Source organism: Maniola jurtina, chromosome 12 (genome assembly GCF_905333055.1).
Source record: "Maniola jurtina chromosome 12, ilManJurt1.1, whole genome shotgun sequence".
NCBI lineage: Eukaryota > Metazoa > Arthropoda > Insecta > Lepidoptera > Nymphalidae > Maniola > Maniola jurtina.
In genome coordinates, this window is record NC_060040.1 from 1,404,180 (window position 1) to 1,420,257 (window position 16,078).

The 16,078-nt window shown below is 35.4% G+C and overlaps 2 protein-coding genes across 2 annotated transcripts; one reads left to right on the top strand and one right to left on the bottom strand.

Annotated features, from left to right (window-relative positions):
* Positions 1-1,921: 1,921 nt before the first annotated feature.
* On the top strand, positions 1,922-13,463 carry LOC123870241 (DCN1-like protein 5). Its single transcript, XM_045913464.1, has 9 exons — positions 1,922-2,174; positions 2,264-2,380; positions 4,076-4,197; positions 4,725-4,825; positions 5,032-5,160; positions 5,450-5,574; positions 6,145-6,352; positions 6,950-7,045; positions 7,666-13,463. Exons 3-8 carry the CDS (start codon positions 4,088-4,090, stop codon positions 7,024-7,026), a joined length of 750 nt encoding a protein of 249 aa, XP_045769420.1. The 5' UTR covers positions 1,922-2,174; positions 2,264-2,380; positions 4,076-4,087; the 3' UTR covers positions 7,027-7,045; positions 7,666-13,463.
* Positions 13,464-13,935: 472 nt separating this feature from the next.
* LOC123870240 (protein FRG1 homolog) lies at positions 13,936-15,966 on the bottom strand. Its single transcript, XM_045913463.1, has 4 exons — positions 15,806-15,966; positions 15,355-15,725; positions 14,900-15,092; positions 13,936-14,148 (listed from the first exon to the last, which is right to left on the bottom strand). The coding sequence occupies exons 1-4, from the start codon at positions 15,865-15,867 to the stop codon at positions 14,001-14,003; spliced, it is 774 nt and encodes a 257-aa protein (XP_045769419.1). The 5' UTR covers positions 15,868-15,966; the 3' UTR covers positions 13,936-14,000.
* Positions 15,967-16,078: the final 112 nt, after the last annotated feature.

Here is a 16,078-nt window from a genome sequence, read left to right on the forward strand (position 1 = left end):
TGATGTGGTATCGATATACCCAAATTCGCCGTCCCAGCCCTAGATGGTGCACACAGTGACAAAGTGACTTACGCACACAAAAATAATTGACACGCATTTTCAGTTTATTATCGGTCCATAGTTATAATACGTCCATGGAAAATATACAAAGTAGAAACCATGCTCGACTTTCGAATTTTCAATTCATAGTCCAGTAATTCTGTAATATGAGATGGAAAGTTTTCGGAATGTTATGCAAATTAGTGGTTTTATAGATTTCGATGTGCTCTTTCCGAATTTTTATTTTACCACCTCGTACCTTTGCCGCTCGCGCCGCCATCTTGGAAAAATGGCGCCTAAAAACAGTTTTTTCACGATAACTTCTTTCCCACTCATTTTACGATAAAAATGGCTATGTAACAATTAAACTAGAGACAATTTCCTACAATTTGTGTAGTCACCTTTTTTTGTAGACTCAATAGTTTCAGCGTACGAGCGCCACAAAGCCCACTCCAACACTCGTTTTGGCTAAATAACTCATTTCCACCCCACCATGTGGTAGAGTGAGTGGTGTGATTTTTTTTTATGGTATCTCCAGGAGCCGGTAGTCACCTTCAATTTAAGTGCAAGCTCAACTCGCACACGAAGGGTTCCGTACCATCAAACAAGAAATAACATTACTTTTTTGTTTTGTTTCCATGTCAGCCATTTTGAAATTTTTATTATTTGTTGTTATAACGGCAATAGAAATACACATTTTATGAAAATTTCAACTCTCTATCTATTACGGTTCACGAGATACAGCCCGCTGACAGACAAACGGACGGACGGACGGACGGACGGATGACAGCGGAAACTTATTAATAAGGCCCCGTTGGCATCCTTTGGGTTCGAAACCCAAAAAAAAGGTCCATATTCACATGAGATCGAAACTGCGATGCAGTATATTTACTCTTATCTCGAGCAGAATTCTGAAGAGTGTTAGTATTCTCTGAACGAAGTGATGGCTTAAATTGAAGGTGACTACCGTCTCCTGGAGATACCATAAAAAAAAATCACGCCACTCACTCTACCACATGGTGGTGTGGAAATGAGTTATTTAGCCAAAACGAGTGTTGGATTGGGCTTTGTGGCGCTCGTACACTGAAACTATTGAGTCTACAAAAAAAGGTGACTACACAAATTGTAGGAAATTGTATCTAGTTTAATTGTTACATAGCAATTTTTGTCGTAAAATGAATGGGAAAGAAGTTATCGTGAAAAAACTGTTTTTGGGCGCCATTTTTCCAAGATGGCGGCGCGAGCGGCAAAGGTACGAGGTGGAAAAATAAAAATTCGGAAAGAGCACATCAAAATCTATCAAACCACCAATTTGCATAACATTCTGAAAACTTTCCAGATAAGCCCCTTTTTGACGCCCAAATTACTGGGCTATCAGTTCATAGATCACTAAATATATACTAAGCCCTAATTCGCACGAGCGTTAAAAAAGCGTTGCGTTAAAACCCGGCGTTGCGCTGATAATACAAAGTGCACGTTAAAAAAGCGTTGACGTGTGAACAGATACTTGGAAATGCATATTTTGTTCTATTTGAACGCTTTTTTAACGGACGTTAAAAAAGCTCTCATGCGAATGAGGCCAAAGTTTTCATCTTTTTCAGTTGTTGCTGGGCGTAGACAAACAAGACCCTATCATCTGTTCATTCACCTCGGCGAGAGTGTAGATGTAATAAAGTTAAAAACTTGCATTACAATTTAAAGTTAATTTTAATGCAAGTTTTTAACTTGAATAATGATTTCTATTAATAATGAAAAGACTATTTGATAAATAATAGTTCTTTAAAAGTGAAACTTACAAAATCACTTACTCGTCTAGACTCAAAAGGCTAGAAGCCACAACTACTTAGTTTATAAAAAAACAAAATGGCCAGTGAAAAAAAAAACAAAATTCTTCGTCTCAACCGCTGTGTTTGCACTTTAATTTTTGTAAAATTTTCTTTATAATTTGATATGGACGGCATGTTTTGTGTGTTATTAGTTCGTTGAGAAGAACCTTCGTGCCCGTTAATACTATTTCAATAATTCATAAGTATTGTTTTCTTCGTGTATAAGTTGAGACTCGAAACTTAGATTTAGTAAAACAGTAACAGTCCACTTCTAAGTTTTTTGTGATATTTTCACTACGTTATTCTCAGGTACCTACATATTTAATGCCCTTGTAATGTGATTGTGATGTATGCTTTGTACGGTCTCCCTTTTTCTCCACATTGATTTTTTATTTCAGGTTATTATCGACCTGTCAAGTAGACATTTTTTCGTCAAGCTGTCTTCGCAAATTCGCAAAATAGGAGACGAAAATCCGTTCAAGTTCTCTAGTTTTATAACGAGTCTGCCACCAATAGTGAGTATTCATTGATTTGTAACCTTACAGTCAATATCGCGACCTATTTGCAAAAATTCCGACATTTTCGAGCAAAAATCTGAACTTTGTTATGGACCGCGACTTTTCTCGCGTGGGTGTCACAGCTGAAGTAATTTTGCATGCATGATATAACCTAAACCTACAGCTACTATGTTAATCATCGTTATACAAAAAACAAGAAAATCCCTGTTGTTTACCTTAACAAACATTTACATGATTTATAATTTTGTTCAATAACTCTAGATAACCTTGACAGTCAAAGATGTAGGATGGTACATGAATAAAGTAACATTGTTTAGGCAAGGTTGATAAATAATTTATTTGCAAAGTGGAAATAGCATCTTTTGTCAGCCAATGAACATAAAGATTGCAATTGCAAATCTTATTACAATGCAAAGGAATTTTAAAGTGAACGAGTTTCTCAGAGAAGTTAATTTGAGATTAAACAACATTGTTTATCACCTATTAAGTAACTATGTAGAGGAAAAAAATATCAGGCATAGATAAAATGAAGCTTATTTTTTTGTAGCAGATATTGCAATTAAAAATACCTCTACAAAACATAGTGGCCTTAGAAAATCTGTTCGGTTTGGCAGTCATTTTAAATAAGAATGGAAGTAACACAAATGTTACTTCTATCCTTAAAAGAACTTAGTTACTTGAAGTCATTTTACTTTAAAAAATAATAGTGTAAAAAGCAGCCATCCATCACAGTCAGCTCTCACCAAAATACTTATTTTATGCAGGATTGCTAAATACTATCTTGGGTTCCAATAATAATAGCCAAAGCTGTTGAGGATACTTCACCTACTTCCCACTTATAATTATTTACAACTACATACCTACTTTGTTTTATTTACTTTTATTTTTTGATATCCGTCAACTGCCTCAAGGTCATTCATGTTCAAGATACAACATCCTACCTTCAACTAATTTGCTCTAAATCTTCAGACTGATTGCAGACTCATTTTGACATAGTGCTGGTCAGTTCTAAGTGCCAAAGTTTGGAACATCAGCACAAAGTTGCCCGTCTATCTGTATTCTACAGGATATTTCGCAGTGTATCTCAGAACTTTTTGATCTGGTTCCTCCTTCACCTTTCTGCTATTGTACCACAAGGCATTGTCAAAGTCTACACCTGTACAGTCAAAATGTCACTGTCATCTTTTCTTTCTTCTCTCTGGACTGGTTTAGGCACTTAAACATCATATAAAGCTATTTTCTTACTCATTTCTAACTAGAACTGCTTGAATATGCATCAGTTTTTAACCCTCAACCCAAAAAGAGGGGTGTAATGAGTTTGACGTGTGTATCTGTCTGTGGCATTGTAGCTCCTAAACTAATGAACCGATTTTAATTTAGTTTTTTTTGTTGTTTGAAAGGTGGCTTGACCGAAAGTATTCTTAGCTACAATCCAAGAAAATCGGTTCAGCTGTTTGAAAGTTATCAGCTCTTTTCTAGTTACTGTAACCTTTACTTGTCGGGGGTGTTACAAATTTTTAATTTACACTTATCCCCTCCATCTTTGATATAGGTCCTTCACATCACTTGCCAGCAGGTCTGATTGCAACCAAGCACTAGGTCTATATTTTTTTAAAATAAGGTTTAAAATGAATGTTATTTTTAGATAACAAAAGTACACAGTACAGTAGTAGAGTATGTTGATTTGTGTAGGGTGGTAGAGCCATGCCGCGCTGCAGCAAACGCACGCGCAGCGGCGCGCCGGCCGCTGAGATCGTGCCCGGCACCACCACGCTGGACGACCACCATCACCACAAACGCTCACGCAACTCTAGGTGAGCAGCCTAAAGGAGACCTTAAGCTATGCAGCCATAGTTACATACTAAGTTAGCCCGCTACCATCTTAGACTGCATCATCACTAACCACTAGGTGAGATCAAAATCAAGGGCTAACTTGCAATGAAATAAAATACGATTATTATAAATGCGACAGTGTGGCTGTCTGTCTGTTAGCTTTTCATGGCCCATACGTTTTAACCAACCATTGTATTCCGGGGAAGGAAATAAGCTACTTCAAATAGTCACGGAAAATCCAAACATTCCCACAAGATTTTTTTTTAATCTTAATCCACATGGACAAAGTTGTGGTCATCATCTGCTTGTTACATAGATAACTTGCATCCTGGAGATATACTTTTCATCTCAGAAAATTAGAGTTCCATCGGAATTTTTAAAAGCTAAATCCACGCAGACATTGTTCCCTAAAATTATGATAATCAAAGTATAGAATCAAAAGGGGTTGACAATTCCTTATTTCCTGATTCCCCTGTTTGATCTAATGTCTGTAAATATTTCTTTGCAGTTCACGAAGACATTCCAAAACTGAAGACACCAGTTTTAGCGCCAAAAAATGTTTAACATGGTTTAAAGAATACACAACAGTCTCAGAACCAGATGTATTAGGTAATAATTCAATTCAATTTATTTCCACATAAGGAAAATTCTTTAAAAAATAAATAAAAAAGATCCTTATCCAAGTTTACTTTTAGTAAAGGTTTAATCTTCAATCTTAATAATCATCTTTTGATAAAGAGTGCCTTCCTATACTTATTATGACATTTTATTTTTAGAAAAAATATTTGATTGTATATTACTGAATACTCTTTCAGGACCTGAAGGCATGGAAAAGTTTTGTGAGGATTTAGGTGTGGATCCAGAAAATGTTGTGATGCTGGTCATTGCATACAAAATGGGTGCCAAGCAAATGGGATTCTTCACACAGGAGGAGTGGGTCAAAGGTACAAAACCCTGTTGAATTTGCCCAATCCAATTTGATGATCGAATTCCCCTCATAGAACTGTTCTTTCACTGTCCATACTAATAAATAATATGTATTATAAATGCGAAAGTGTGTCTGTCTGTTGAAAAACATGATAAACATTAAGGTGTTAAGGTTATTTACCAATGAGCTGACGTTCGTAAGCCCGAGCCACAGGCGAGAGTTTACCATCGTCACAAGTACTTACTGCCTCATATCACAATGTACTTTGACATAAAAACATAAATGCTTTATTTCTTGCATTTCAGGTCTAACAGAACTCCAGTGTGACAATGTGCTCAAGTTACAAAACAAATTAGAATATTTACGCTGTTTACTCAATGACCCATATGTATTTAAGGCTGTATACAGATATTCATATGATTTTGCTAGGGTAAGTTTGATTTCAATTTTAATACAATTATGAGTATAGATTATTACGTAAGTACGTAGTAAGAAGTTTAACACAATTGCTCATAAATTGGCTCTTTTTTATTCTTATACAAGTTAGCCCTTGACTGCGATCTCACCTGGTGGTAAGTGAAGATGTAGTCTTAGATGGAAACATGCTAAGTTGGATGGCAGTTGGCATTTTCATCAAAACCATATCCCTGATTGGTTTCTACACTGTATCATACTAGAGTGCTTAATGGCTGGGCGAGACGTCTTTGTCGGTAGGGTGGAAACTAGGGGTTATATTCCCGGATTTTTTTGTGATTTCCTGGGAATTTTTTTCAAGCTGCAAAATGCTGTTTTGCTAATACTTTACTCCTAAATCTTGATTAAAATCAAAAAAATCCTTGAAACACAAAGCTGTGGTAAGTAAACTAATTAGCTTTGGTAATAAAATAAATTCATGATTTCTAAAGCATTAACACAAGAGTGATTAGAAACAATTTGAGGTTGAGGTTCATTTTTAGGGTTCCGTACCACTGAAAATAGTCGTATTGTACATTATTTCCAGGACAAAGACCAGAGATCACTAGACACAAGCACAGCGCGGGCCCTGCTAGGCGTCCTACTGCCGCGCTGGCCCCTCCGACCGCAACTGACGGAGTTCCTGTCGCGCGAGAGGCGCTACCGGGTCGTGAACCGCGACCAGTGGTGCAACATCCTCGAGTTCAGCCGCACCGTGGACACGCAGCTCACTACCTACGACGCGGACGGCGCTTGTGAGTGATCGGAGATCTAACAACATGTCATACTGTACTTTAGTTTTCCATAATAAACACAAAAATAAAGCATAGACCTTCTAGGTCACAGATATGCATTTAGTTTCATATGAACTAAAAACCAAGCTAGCCCAAAGATGCAATATTGTAAGTTTTGTTTAAATTGAAAGTCGGAAGGTCAGCTGTTTCTGAATGGTAATATGGTATTTTACCCTTTTTTGAAAAGTGTCTTGATTTGATTGTGTCAAAAAATTCACAAAAATCGATAAGTGCAATAAAAATGCATTTTTTTGTATTTTTCCCCTGCAAAAACGATAGCCTCCATATTGTTGGTAAACAATGGCATTTTCTTAGTGAAATTCAATACAACTATAATCCATGTGACGTCACAGTCGGAATTCATCATGGCGGCTATAACAGTTTCGCGCGTTTCGAACATTTAGTGAAATCTTTGAAATAAATTATAAAAGTCATTATGTACAATTATATGAACTGAAATTACCATTTTTTGATTGCTTATTGCTAGTACTATCTTGTTTATACACTTTGAGATTTGTTCTCGCTTGGTGTAAAGTACCCTATTGTATATGGTTGCAGGGCCCGTGATGCTGGATGAGTTTGTGGAGTGGCTGCGAGCGGAGCGCGCGGGGGATTCCACTATGCGGGCCAGCTGAGACACTGTGTCACTACAAGGTACACTTTGACCACTTAAACCAGGCAGTGTTTATATCTAGGATGGTTTAAACATATTTTAATGTTGTTAAACCATGGATAAATAATGGGTATATACCACAATTAGTATTTTGGATAGGTTTCGACCCAGTTGCATGAGTCGTGGTCACTATAAGACTGCGGGGCTCCGAGAGTTAGTTTGAGAGAGGCGAGCAAACGAGCAGGCTGGTCACCTGATGTTAAGTGATTACCGCCGTTCATGAATATTTTGTCGTAGACAAATCGAAAGTAGTATCGGAGTATCACGTTTTGTGGGTCTCAACGACAGAGACAAAGCTCTACGAAACCGTTATCTCTTTCTAAAGTTCAATATGCAATATTTTCTACTGTGTATTGTAGTTGGTTAGTTTCTAGTGATATGACTGCTATACCCAAAATTTATCCAGTAGTTGATTTTTTTTTAGATAATGAAATAATGAGCATAATGATGTTAAGTGATTACCGCCGCCCATGAACATTTGCAGGAACCGCCGATGTGTTGCCGGCCTTTTAGGAATATACTGTTCCGCCCTTTGAATAATCCCACATTGTAATCTAGTGGGACCACAACCGTAAGTAAAAATGTAATAATTTGTCGCCAGTTGCGGTGTCGTCGCGCACGTCGCGTCGCGTGTCGGTGTAGTCGCAGCGGCGCGACAGTCGGGCGTCGCGGGAGCGGCGCTGAATGTAACCACACGCTGTCATGTACTGGCGTCGATTCTGATGGCTTTCTCTCAACTAAATTTAGAGTATCCGCATCTTTTTCTTTTTACTCGAACTACGGCAAAGCCAAAAGGAAGGGTTATGATTTTAGTGGTCTATGTATATATGTTTGTATCCAGATTCTGTGTGTCCCACCGTAGCGCATAAACTACCGGGCCGATTTTCATGAATGAGGTGTCATTTGATTGCTTGTAAAGGCCGGGGTGACATAGGTTATATTTTATACAAAAAAAAATTTGACCTAACGGATCAAAAAAGTGTGGGTCTCCAAAAAAAATTTTTTTCTTTTTTGGTTTTAGTTTTCAACTTTATCTTGTTCATTATCATTATCAACCAATCAACGTCAATTGCTGAACATAGGTTTCTTGTAGGGATTTCCACACGAACTCTCTTGCGCTGCCTGAATCCAGCGGTTCATTAAATCTGTGCAATGTAATTAAGTTTGTCTGTCCTTTCCTTATTATATTGGTAAGAAAAAGTTGCGAGTACTCTAAAATTTAGTTGCCATCAGAATCAGTATCATTTTGTATATATTATGATTTGTTTGTACTACATTACATATACATTAGTGAGCCGGCCATACGTACATGTCTTACATAATAATATGTTTCCGGCATAATTGCTAGGATTGCTATACTCAAAGTTGGTTTGACCTATACCTGAGTCCTCCTTAACATAGCTATTTTTTATTCCAAAGTTTGACGTTTCCGAGATATTAGGCAAAGTTGTTCTGGTGGAATCATCTACAATCTAGCCACCAGTAGTTACTAGGTAGGCCAAAATCTTCAAAGCCCTTTATAAAATAAAATAAACAATAGGCTCACGACTGGCACCTAAACTCACGAGGTTTGGCCGTTCTAAATTGAATTAGGTCTGTCTGTCCTTGTCTTACAACATTGGTTAAGAAAAAAATGCAGATACTCTAAAAGAAAAACATCAAAATTGACGCCGTATAAGTTACATCGGGTTGATTTTACTGTTTAGTAAAAATTGTTGCATTGAAATTAGACAACTATGTGTATAGCAATCTTAAAACTTAACATACATTCTGAACCCGAATTGCAGGAACCCACTTTATATTATTAATAACTGCAAACTTCTGGGCTTTTAAAATATATAACACTAGCGACCTGCTCCGACTTCGCACGGTTAGCCTATTATAATTTCATAGGGATCTCTAATTTTTTGACAATAAAATAGCCTACATCACTCAGGAATGATGTAGCATTCTACTGGCGGAAGAATTTTCAAAACCGGTTCAGTAGTTCCAGAGATTACTTCCTACAAACAAACTTACACACTTTTCCTCTTTATAATATTAGTATAGATTTGTTGTGATGAGTAATTAAAAACTTGAGTTTAAACAATTGAATTTATTACATCTTTCTTTCATCATATTTTGATTTTATCAATGGAAATAATCCATGAAATGTAATACTAATACAGACAATGCTATTATAGAATAATAGTATAGTTATATGTTCAATGTATAGAATGATTTTTATAAAACTACCATCTTTGACTTTAATGAAATTGATATTGATACAACATTCTTGAAGAATTATCAATCAATATGACCAAATTAAGTATACGTAATTACAATAACAAAAATAAACTATTTAATTAAAGATCTAAATAATTATCTATTTGGGTTCAGAAATGATTTAATCACATTATATGATCAACAATAACTATAGTGTTTTCATTCATCTAAAGCTTATAATTTCTGTATCATTTGAAAATGTATGCAATCTAAAATACTCTGAATGTAATGCTTAATTATTAAAACTACCCCTATTACGAAACTTTGATCCAGTCATTGATAAAAGTTAAGTTTCAAAATCCACACGCTCCATCTTAGGCTGCATCATCACTTGCCTGGTCTGATTGCAGCCAAGCGCTAGTCTATAAATTTAAAAAAAAAAAATACAAATTCCGTTTATTTTTAAATACATCTACTCTCCCTATTTTACAATGGACTCTATGCCCAACTGGATATTTATTGTTTGAGTTATTATGTCAGTCTGTATTTGGAATGCAAATTCTACGGGAAAAAGTCGACAAGATACGGTTATTGTTTTCAAAAAGCAACAAAGACAGTTTTTACATATATAAAGGCTGCACTATATAAAAAACTAGCTGATCCAACCGGCTTCGCTCGGGTGAAATTTGATATAGCTATTTATATATTATAGGTATGTTACTTCCGAATAAAGTAGCTTACGTGAAAGAATTATTAAAATCGGTTCAGTAGCGATTACATTCAATATTATTACCATTTTACATCAATTATTATTTTACAAATTCAACAATTGACAAACATTGTACAATGGGTAGATATTTTGAATTTAACTACTTTTAATTTAAGCACAAACAAATCTTTCTCATTTAGTGTAGATAAGTTCTAAGCAGAATACCATAAAAGCCGATATCAATGATTGCGACGATCGCAATGGTTCAATTCACGAGTTTCGTAATACTATGGTTATTGTAACAATATTGTATTTAGATAATTTATGTTAAAATATCTTGCCCACCGAAACCATGTTAAAATAATAATATATTGTTCCAATTATTATGAGAATAATACCTTGATTTTTAAGTTAGCGGTGGCATCCATTGAGATTTTAAGCAAGGTTGGCAAAAAAAATTTAATTTTTTGAGAGCAAAACAAATCAGTTTATGTGAAAATAGTTCAAATGAATATTTTTATTACCACTTCATTTTCCTTATTTTTATCAAATATAATGAAGAAAATGGTTAAAAACTTCAAAAAAAGGTGTTTAAAATTGTTTTTTTTTTTTATAAAACTGATGTTTATAATATAGTGTGTGCTAAACATGTAGTCGAATCTGATGTTGCAACATGGCAGCTTGCGCAGGTCATAGACTAGGCCTAAATACACAAGATCTTGAAACGCCTCATGCCTGCCGCGGACGGTGCCGCTGGGTTCTTTAGTGGGTACGCTGTAGAATGCTGTAGCATTCTCAGTGAGTCCCACATACCCGCTTTTGTATGGGATGCGTAACTGCATTTTTAGTAGCGGAAAAAAGGCTTAAATACACAAGCCCGACTGAGATCTGTTTTAGTACAATGTGGAGTCATACGCCTCGTTCCCAGATTGGAATACTGGTTTTGTGCGCACTATACCACTAAAACCCATGTTATAGATAGAAATTTCAAGATATAATATACTGTCTAACTTTTTCCATTGAAATGTCATCAGCATTGGCACCTGAAAATGAACAAAAACCTAATTTCTTCATAGTTTTGTGCTCGAATGTTATGATTTATGAATCTTTGCAGACATTCAACGTTACTGTATAGCATTAAAATCAATTTAACCTATTTTGAAGGTTAACCTTCAAGTCTATAAATAAGGCTAGGGACACATCTAGTTTTGAAAAGCCTGTGGAATTGTTTTTCGGCGTCTTGTCCGCGCATGTATGATGCTTGCCTAACATTCTTTGTGTCCCATAGAAGCGGAATTCCTCCATATATGTCTCTACCCTATAGCTCGCCCAACCTAGCTGTAGAACTATTGGTGCCGTCATTAGATATCTAGCAAAGTAATCTGCGCATTATTGCAAAACCAGCTGTATTTGCATAGAATTACAGTTTAATTTACGTTGATTTGGATGCTCTAGACTCTAGACAGTGTTCTCACTTTGAAGGGCGAAATGAAAAATATTAGGTAGAGCGCGCATTACCGTTTTTCATGTATTTCGAGTAAAATAGAACTTCAGGTGGTAACCCTATTTTTTATACTCACCTAATTTTTTTTTTGTTTTTTTTTTTTCGATTTATCAAAGGGGATAGGCAAAACAAAAGTGCAGAAAGAAAAAAAAATTAGCTTGGTATTATTTCATCTAAATAGACCTTCTTTGTCGAAAGACTTAAGATTTAGGATCGTGAAATTATATCAAAAACGTGAAATAGTGTTGCTAAATAATAATTAACGTAAAATCGCCCTAAATCAGGGTATTTGAAAAAAATAGGGTAATGAAGGGCTTTCTACCCAAAGTATAGGGTAAAACCAAGATCGTAAGTGACAACACTGGCTGGAAATTATAATGTTATTTCGAATTATTTTAGTTACTAAAGACAGAATATACCGTGTCTATTCCTTGTTTAGAATTTTCCGAGTATACAGCTAGGATGGGCAAACTATAGTATCACCGTATCCAGCCTTTATTAGGCTAGAAACATACTTAATACGCCATTTAACTCGCAGTACGTGTTCATTTGTGTATGGTGACGTTTTTAGTATGTTCTCGGTCTTACTAACTAACGATACTTTGTAAAGATCGAAACTAATTAAAATAATGCAATAAATTGTTAACTGTTACTAATTTAATAATTGAAGAATATTCATATTGGTCCAATAATACTTGTACTAAAATAATCGACGCACAGACCTAGTGCGTAAACCTATACATTATCGTCTTCTTTTTTTTGTAAAAAAAACTGTTTATGTGTTTGTATATATCAGTTTTTTTTGTACAAATATCTGGCAACACTATATTCTGTATAATTTTAGATGAGAAGTTGTCAAATATTGATTTGATAGGTTATTAACTACTTATTTTGTATAAAAAACTATTTTGTCTTTGTAGATATCATTTTTTTTGTACAAAGATCAGGCAACACTCAATAAGTATTCAATATAATTTCACATAAAAAGTTGTCTAATATTGAAATGCCAGTATAAATATTGGTGCCGCAAAATACTGAAACACTTGTTAAGCGAGTCTTAAATTGTATTGTTTCTAAATGACTACTTACCACAGTACATGTCAAAAAAAAAACTTTAAAAAGATGACCTTAGAAACTAATTAGTGTTTCAGTATAGGGCCATATAAGTAGGTTATCGATGTATGAACTTGACTGAAAAGCTTTTTACTTTAAGTGTCGCTTACTTCAGAGACTAATTTGCATTTTTTGTAATAATATAATTTGTTGAGTTCCAAAGCCTGTTTAAAAAACATGAGTTTTGCAATGCAAAAATAATGATGTATTTCTAGATCTTAGTCCTATAAAATCCATTAAAAATATTATATTAAAAATCAAAATTTATTTCTAGCTCAGCACAACATGGTGGAATTCTTATTCTTAGTCTGGACGCATTATACCGAATTTAATTTGTACTAATAAATTAAGGGCCGATTTTTCAATTGACTTTTATTTGAGGTATTGACAGTTGTATAGAAAATCTGTCAAAAATTATTCCTCAGATAAAAGTTATTTGACAGTTGAAAAATCTGCCCTTAGTGAGATAATTTATATTAAAAGTGTTCTGCCATATTTGAATATGAATACCATCCGAGTACTCGCAATGGTAATCCGTACAAAAGACCAATTTAATTTTATTATTTCATAATTTATTGTAGAATTAAATTTTGGTGTATTTCATAAATAAACAGGCTTTAGAACTTTGCAAGGCCGAACACTCTGAATAAAGTTCCGATAGACTAGCTCTTCTAGTCTATACTTAGGCTTAGGTGTAGATATGGTTTTTTATAAGACATGTAGGTAGTATTTTCAAATTCTCTATGATTGTAACGAATACGGTATGTTCTATAAGAATGCGGTGTATACAAAATTAATCTCAAAAAACATTTTAGGCCCCCCTTGTACCGAATGTCATTGCAAGAGAAATAAATCGTTTAAAAAATCACACCTGCCTTTTGTTTCATATCCTGAATCCCATAGTTAAGACTATTAGTTTTTTTATGACAAATATTTTTTTGTAAATAATTATTTTTTATTACACCCATACCCCTTATCGGTTTGTACACGGCATCGTACCGGAACGCTTAAAGTCAATGTCAAAATCATTTATTCAAAGTAGGTACAATTGCACTCCTTTTGATGGTCGGAATTTTTAAATTTGTATGATATAGTGGTGATAATTAATTACGTAACTTAAAACTACTTAAAGCTACGAGGGTTCCAAACGCGCCCGTCTGAGAAGAGCCCACAACAAACTCAGCCGGGTATTCTTTTTTTAATCGCTTGGCGGCCGCGCCTTTGCCATTAGGTGTTGGCTTGGATGAATTAGGGCCGGCGCACATATGGCGGAGCGTTTAATATAGTTTAATTCATCCAAGGGTTTTGGTTGTGACTAGTGGAGTTTAATAAAAACAAAATTCAATTAAAAATAATTTACATTTATTTTATAATATAATTAAAGCTATTCAATGTTAAATACTAGTTATTTACAATATCTATCGGCCTTCATCTTGCTGCGCCGGTCGAGCAGAGTCTCGTGCAGGTTGCCGTCGGTCTTGGCGCGCTTCAGCTCCACCACCCCGCCGTCGTTGACGCGCAACTTCTTATCCTGGAATTTCTGGAACTTCTTACTGCAAATAATAACAAAGTTTTTACTAAAGGCAAAGAACTCAATATAAATACTTATACAATTCAGTAAAAATATAATATAAAAATAAGCTACAGGTAAGTACATAAAACTTATAATCTAGGAATTTAAAAAACTGCCCATGAGTCACTGTCAACAAATCCATACTAATATTATAAATCCGAAAGTGTGTCTGTCTGCTACGTTTTCAAGGCCCAACAACTGAATAAATTTTAATGAAAGGTACAGACTTGGGATACATCCTGGGGAAGGACATACTACTTTTTATCCCGGAAAATCAGAGTACCTACGGGATTTTTAAAAAAAACACGCGGGCGGAGCCGCAGGCATCCTTTAGTCTAATAATATAAATGGAACTGATTTTGTGCATTATGGTCCATGGAAACCTATTAGACTAACTATTGAATTGCAGATTCAAAATGCCCTGCATTTAATAAAGGTCCAAACATAAGTCCATTAGAACAAGACATGAACCAAACTGCCATAGCTGTATTCTAGAGACATATATCAGCTACTGAGCACTGGAATATCACTGATAGATAAAAACTAGTGAGGAGAACCATTTTTGATCTCAAATATTACTAAATGCCATTTTATATGAAGGAAATTGTTACATCTGACCAACTATAATATGACAATGTTTTTGGAAATAAATGATTAATTGATTGATTACTCCCACAGAAAAATGTAAATTTTAGACAATTGCTGAATTCTGAGGAAAGTATCACACTTACACATAATTGACCTCCACCTCAGTCAGGTCCCCTTCTTCCTCGGCCACAACAGACCGGCTGACCTCCCTGCTCTTGTTGCTACGTATGTTGCACACGTCTTCATCCCTTGCGGCAATGTTGCGTGCAACTACTGAGTCATCATCCTCATTCACTGACATGAACTTGTTTAGTGAACTTAGGATTGCTGTTTTTCCTACAAATATAATTATAGATGTTTTAATTGAATACTTGGAAAAATCAATTAGCTTGAGTTTTATATACAAATGGGGCCAGCTACAAATTATAGATATAGAGCCGGCAAACAACAAGAGCATTGACGCAATTGGCTGACAAATTGCGCGTGCACGCAATTGTTCGATTGGTTGATACGTGGACTTTCATCCATCCGTGGATCATTACGTGGATCCATCTTAAAATAATAATCCTGGAAAAAAAATCCTAGAAATAGAACCCACCATCTTGCCAAACAGGTTCCCACTGTTCCATAGGCCCCACAGCGTCCGACCGCCCTGTCACTACACCATCCTTAGACACACCTAAGTATTTCCCATATCCAGACTTTAAGGCAAATTTATTGTCACCAGCTGGAAATGCTGTGAATATCTCTTCTGGCGAGGGACCTTCCCCGTCGCCGTGTGGTGCTCCAATAGTAAATAATCCATTGTCTAGAGCTAAAATGTACGTGTTCCTCCCAAATTCAATAGCTATTGATCCTGATACATCTTCGATTTTCTCAACTTTCCACCAACCACCGTGTTTTATACAGTCCTCGTCCACTTTGTCGTCTTCCGTCTTTTCTTTCTTTTTATGCTTGCGTTTCTTAGCCCTGTTGAGATAAAATAAAAAAATTAAAGGGAGATTCTTATTATGGCTTTGAGGTTATAATCATAATTTGTGTAAACTCACTTTGGTTTATCGCCTTTCAGTATTAACTTTCCACGTTTTACGGCTGCATATTCATCGCCCATTATGTTTCCAAATCCAAGAGTTGTCAGAGAACTAAATTTATGTAAAAATCAAAGGTAAATTTTATAGGTATTTATTTACTACAAAGACAAAAACAAAACTTTGCTCTATATTGTCTATGGTTAGGCGATTGATCGCAGACAAATACCTACATTCCAGCGAGCAATCTTCAATTTGTTCGACTTCAGCTTGATGTAGTCGGTGAATTTTAGC

Coding starts and splice junctions, on each gene's coding strand:
- LOC123870241 (XM_045913464.1), top strand. CDS start 4,088: ATGCCGCGCTGCAGCAAACGCACGCGCAGCGGCGCGCCGGCCGCTGAG. Junction 4,826..5,031: donor CTCAGAACCAGATGTATTAG/GTAATAATTCAA, acceptor ATACTCTTTCAG/GACCTGAAGGCATGGAAAAG. Junction 5,575..6,144: donor ATTCATATGATTTTGCTAGG/GTAAGTTTGATT, acceptor CATTATTTCCAG/GACAAAGACCAGAGATCACT.
- LOC123870240 (XM_045913463.1), bottom strand. CDS start 15,867: ATGGGCGATGAATATGCAGCCGTAAAACGTGGAAAGTTAATACTGAAA. Junction 15,726..15,805: donor CTGAAAGGCGATAAACCAAA/GTGAGTTTACAC, acceptor TTATCTCAACAG/GGCTAAGAAACGCAAGCATA. Junction 15,093..15,354: donor GGAACCTGTTTGGCAAGATG/GTGGGTTCTATT, acceptor TTATATTTGTAG/GAAAAACAGCAATCCTAAGT.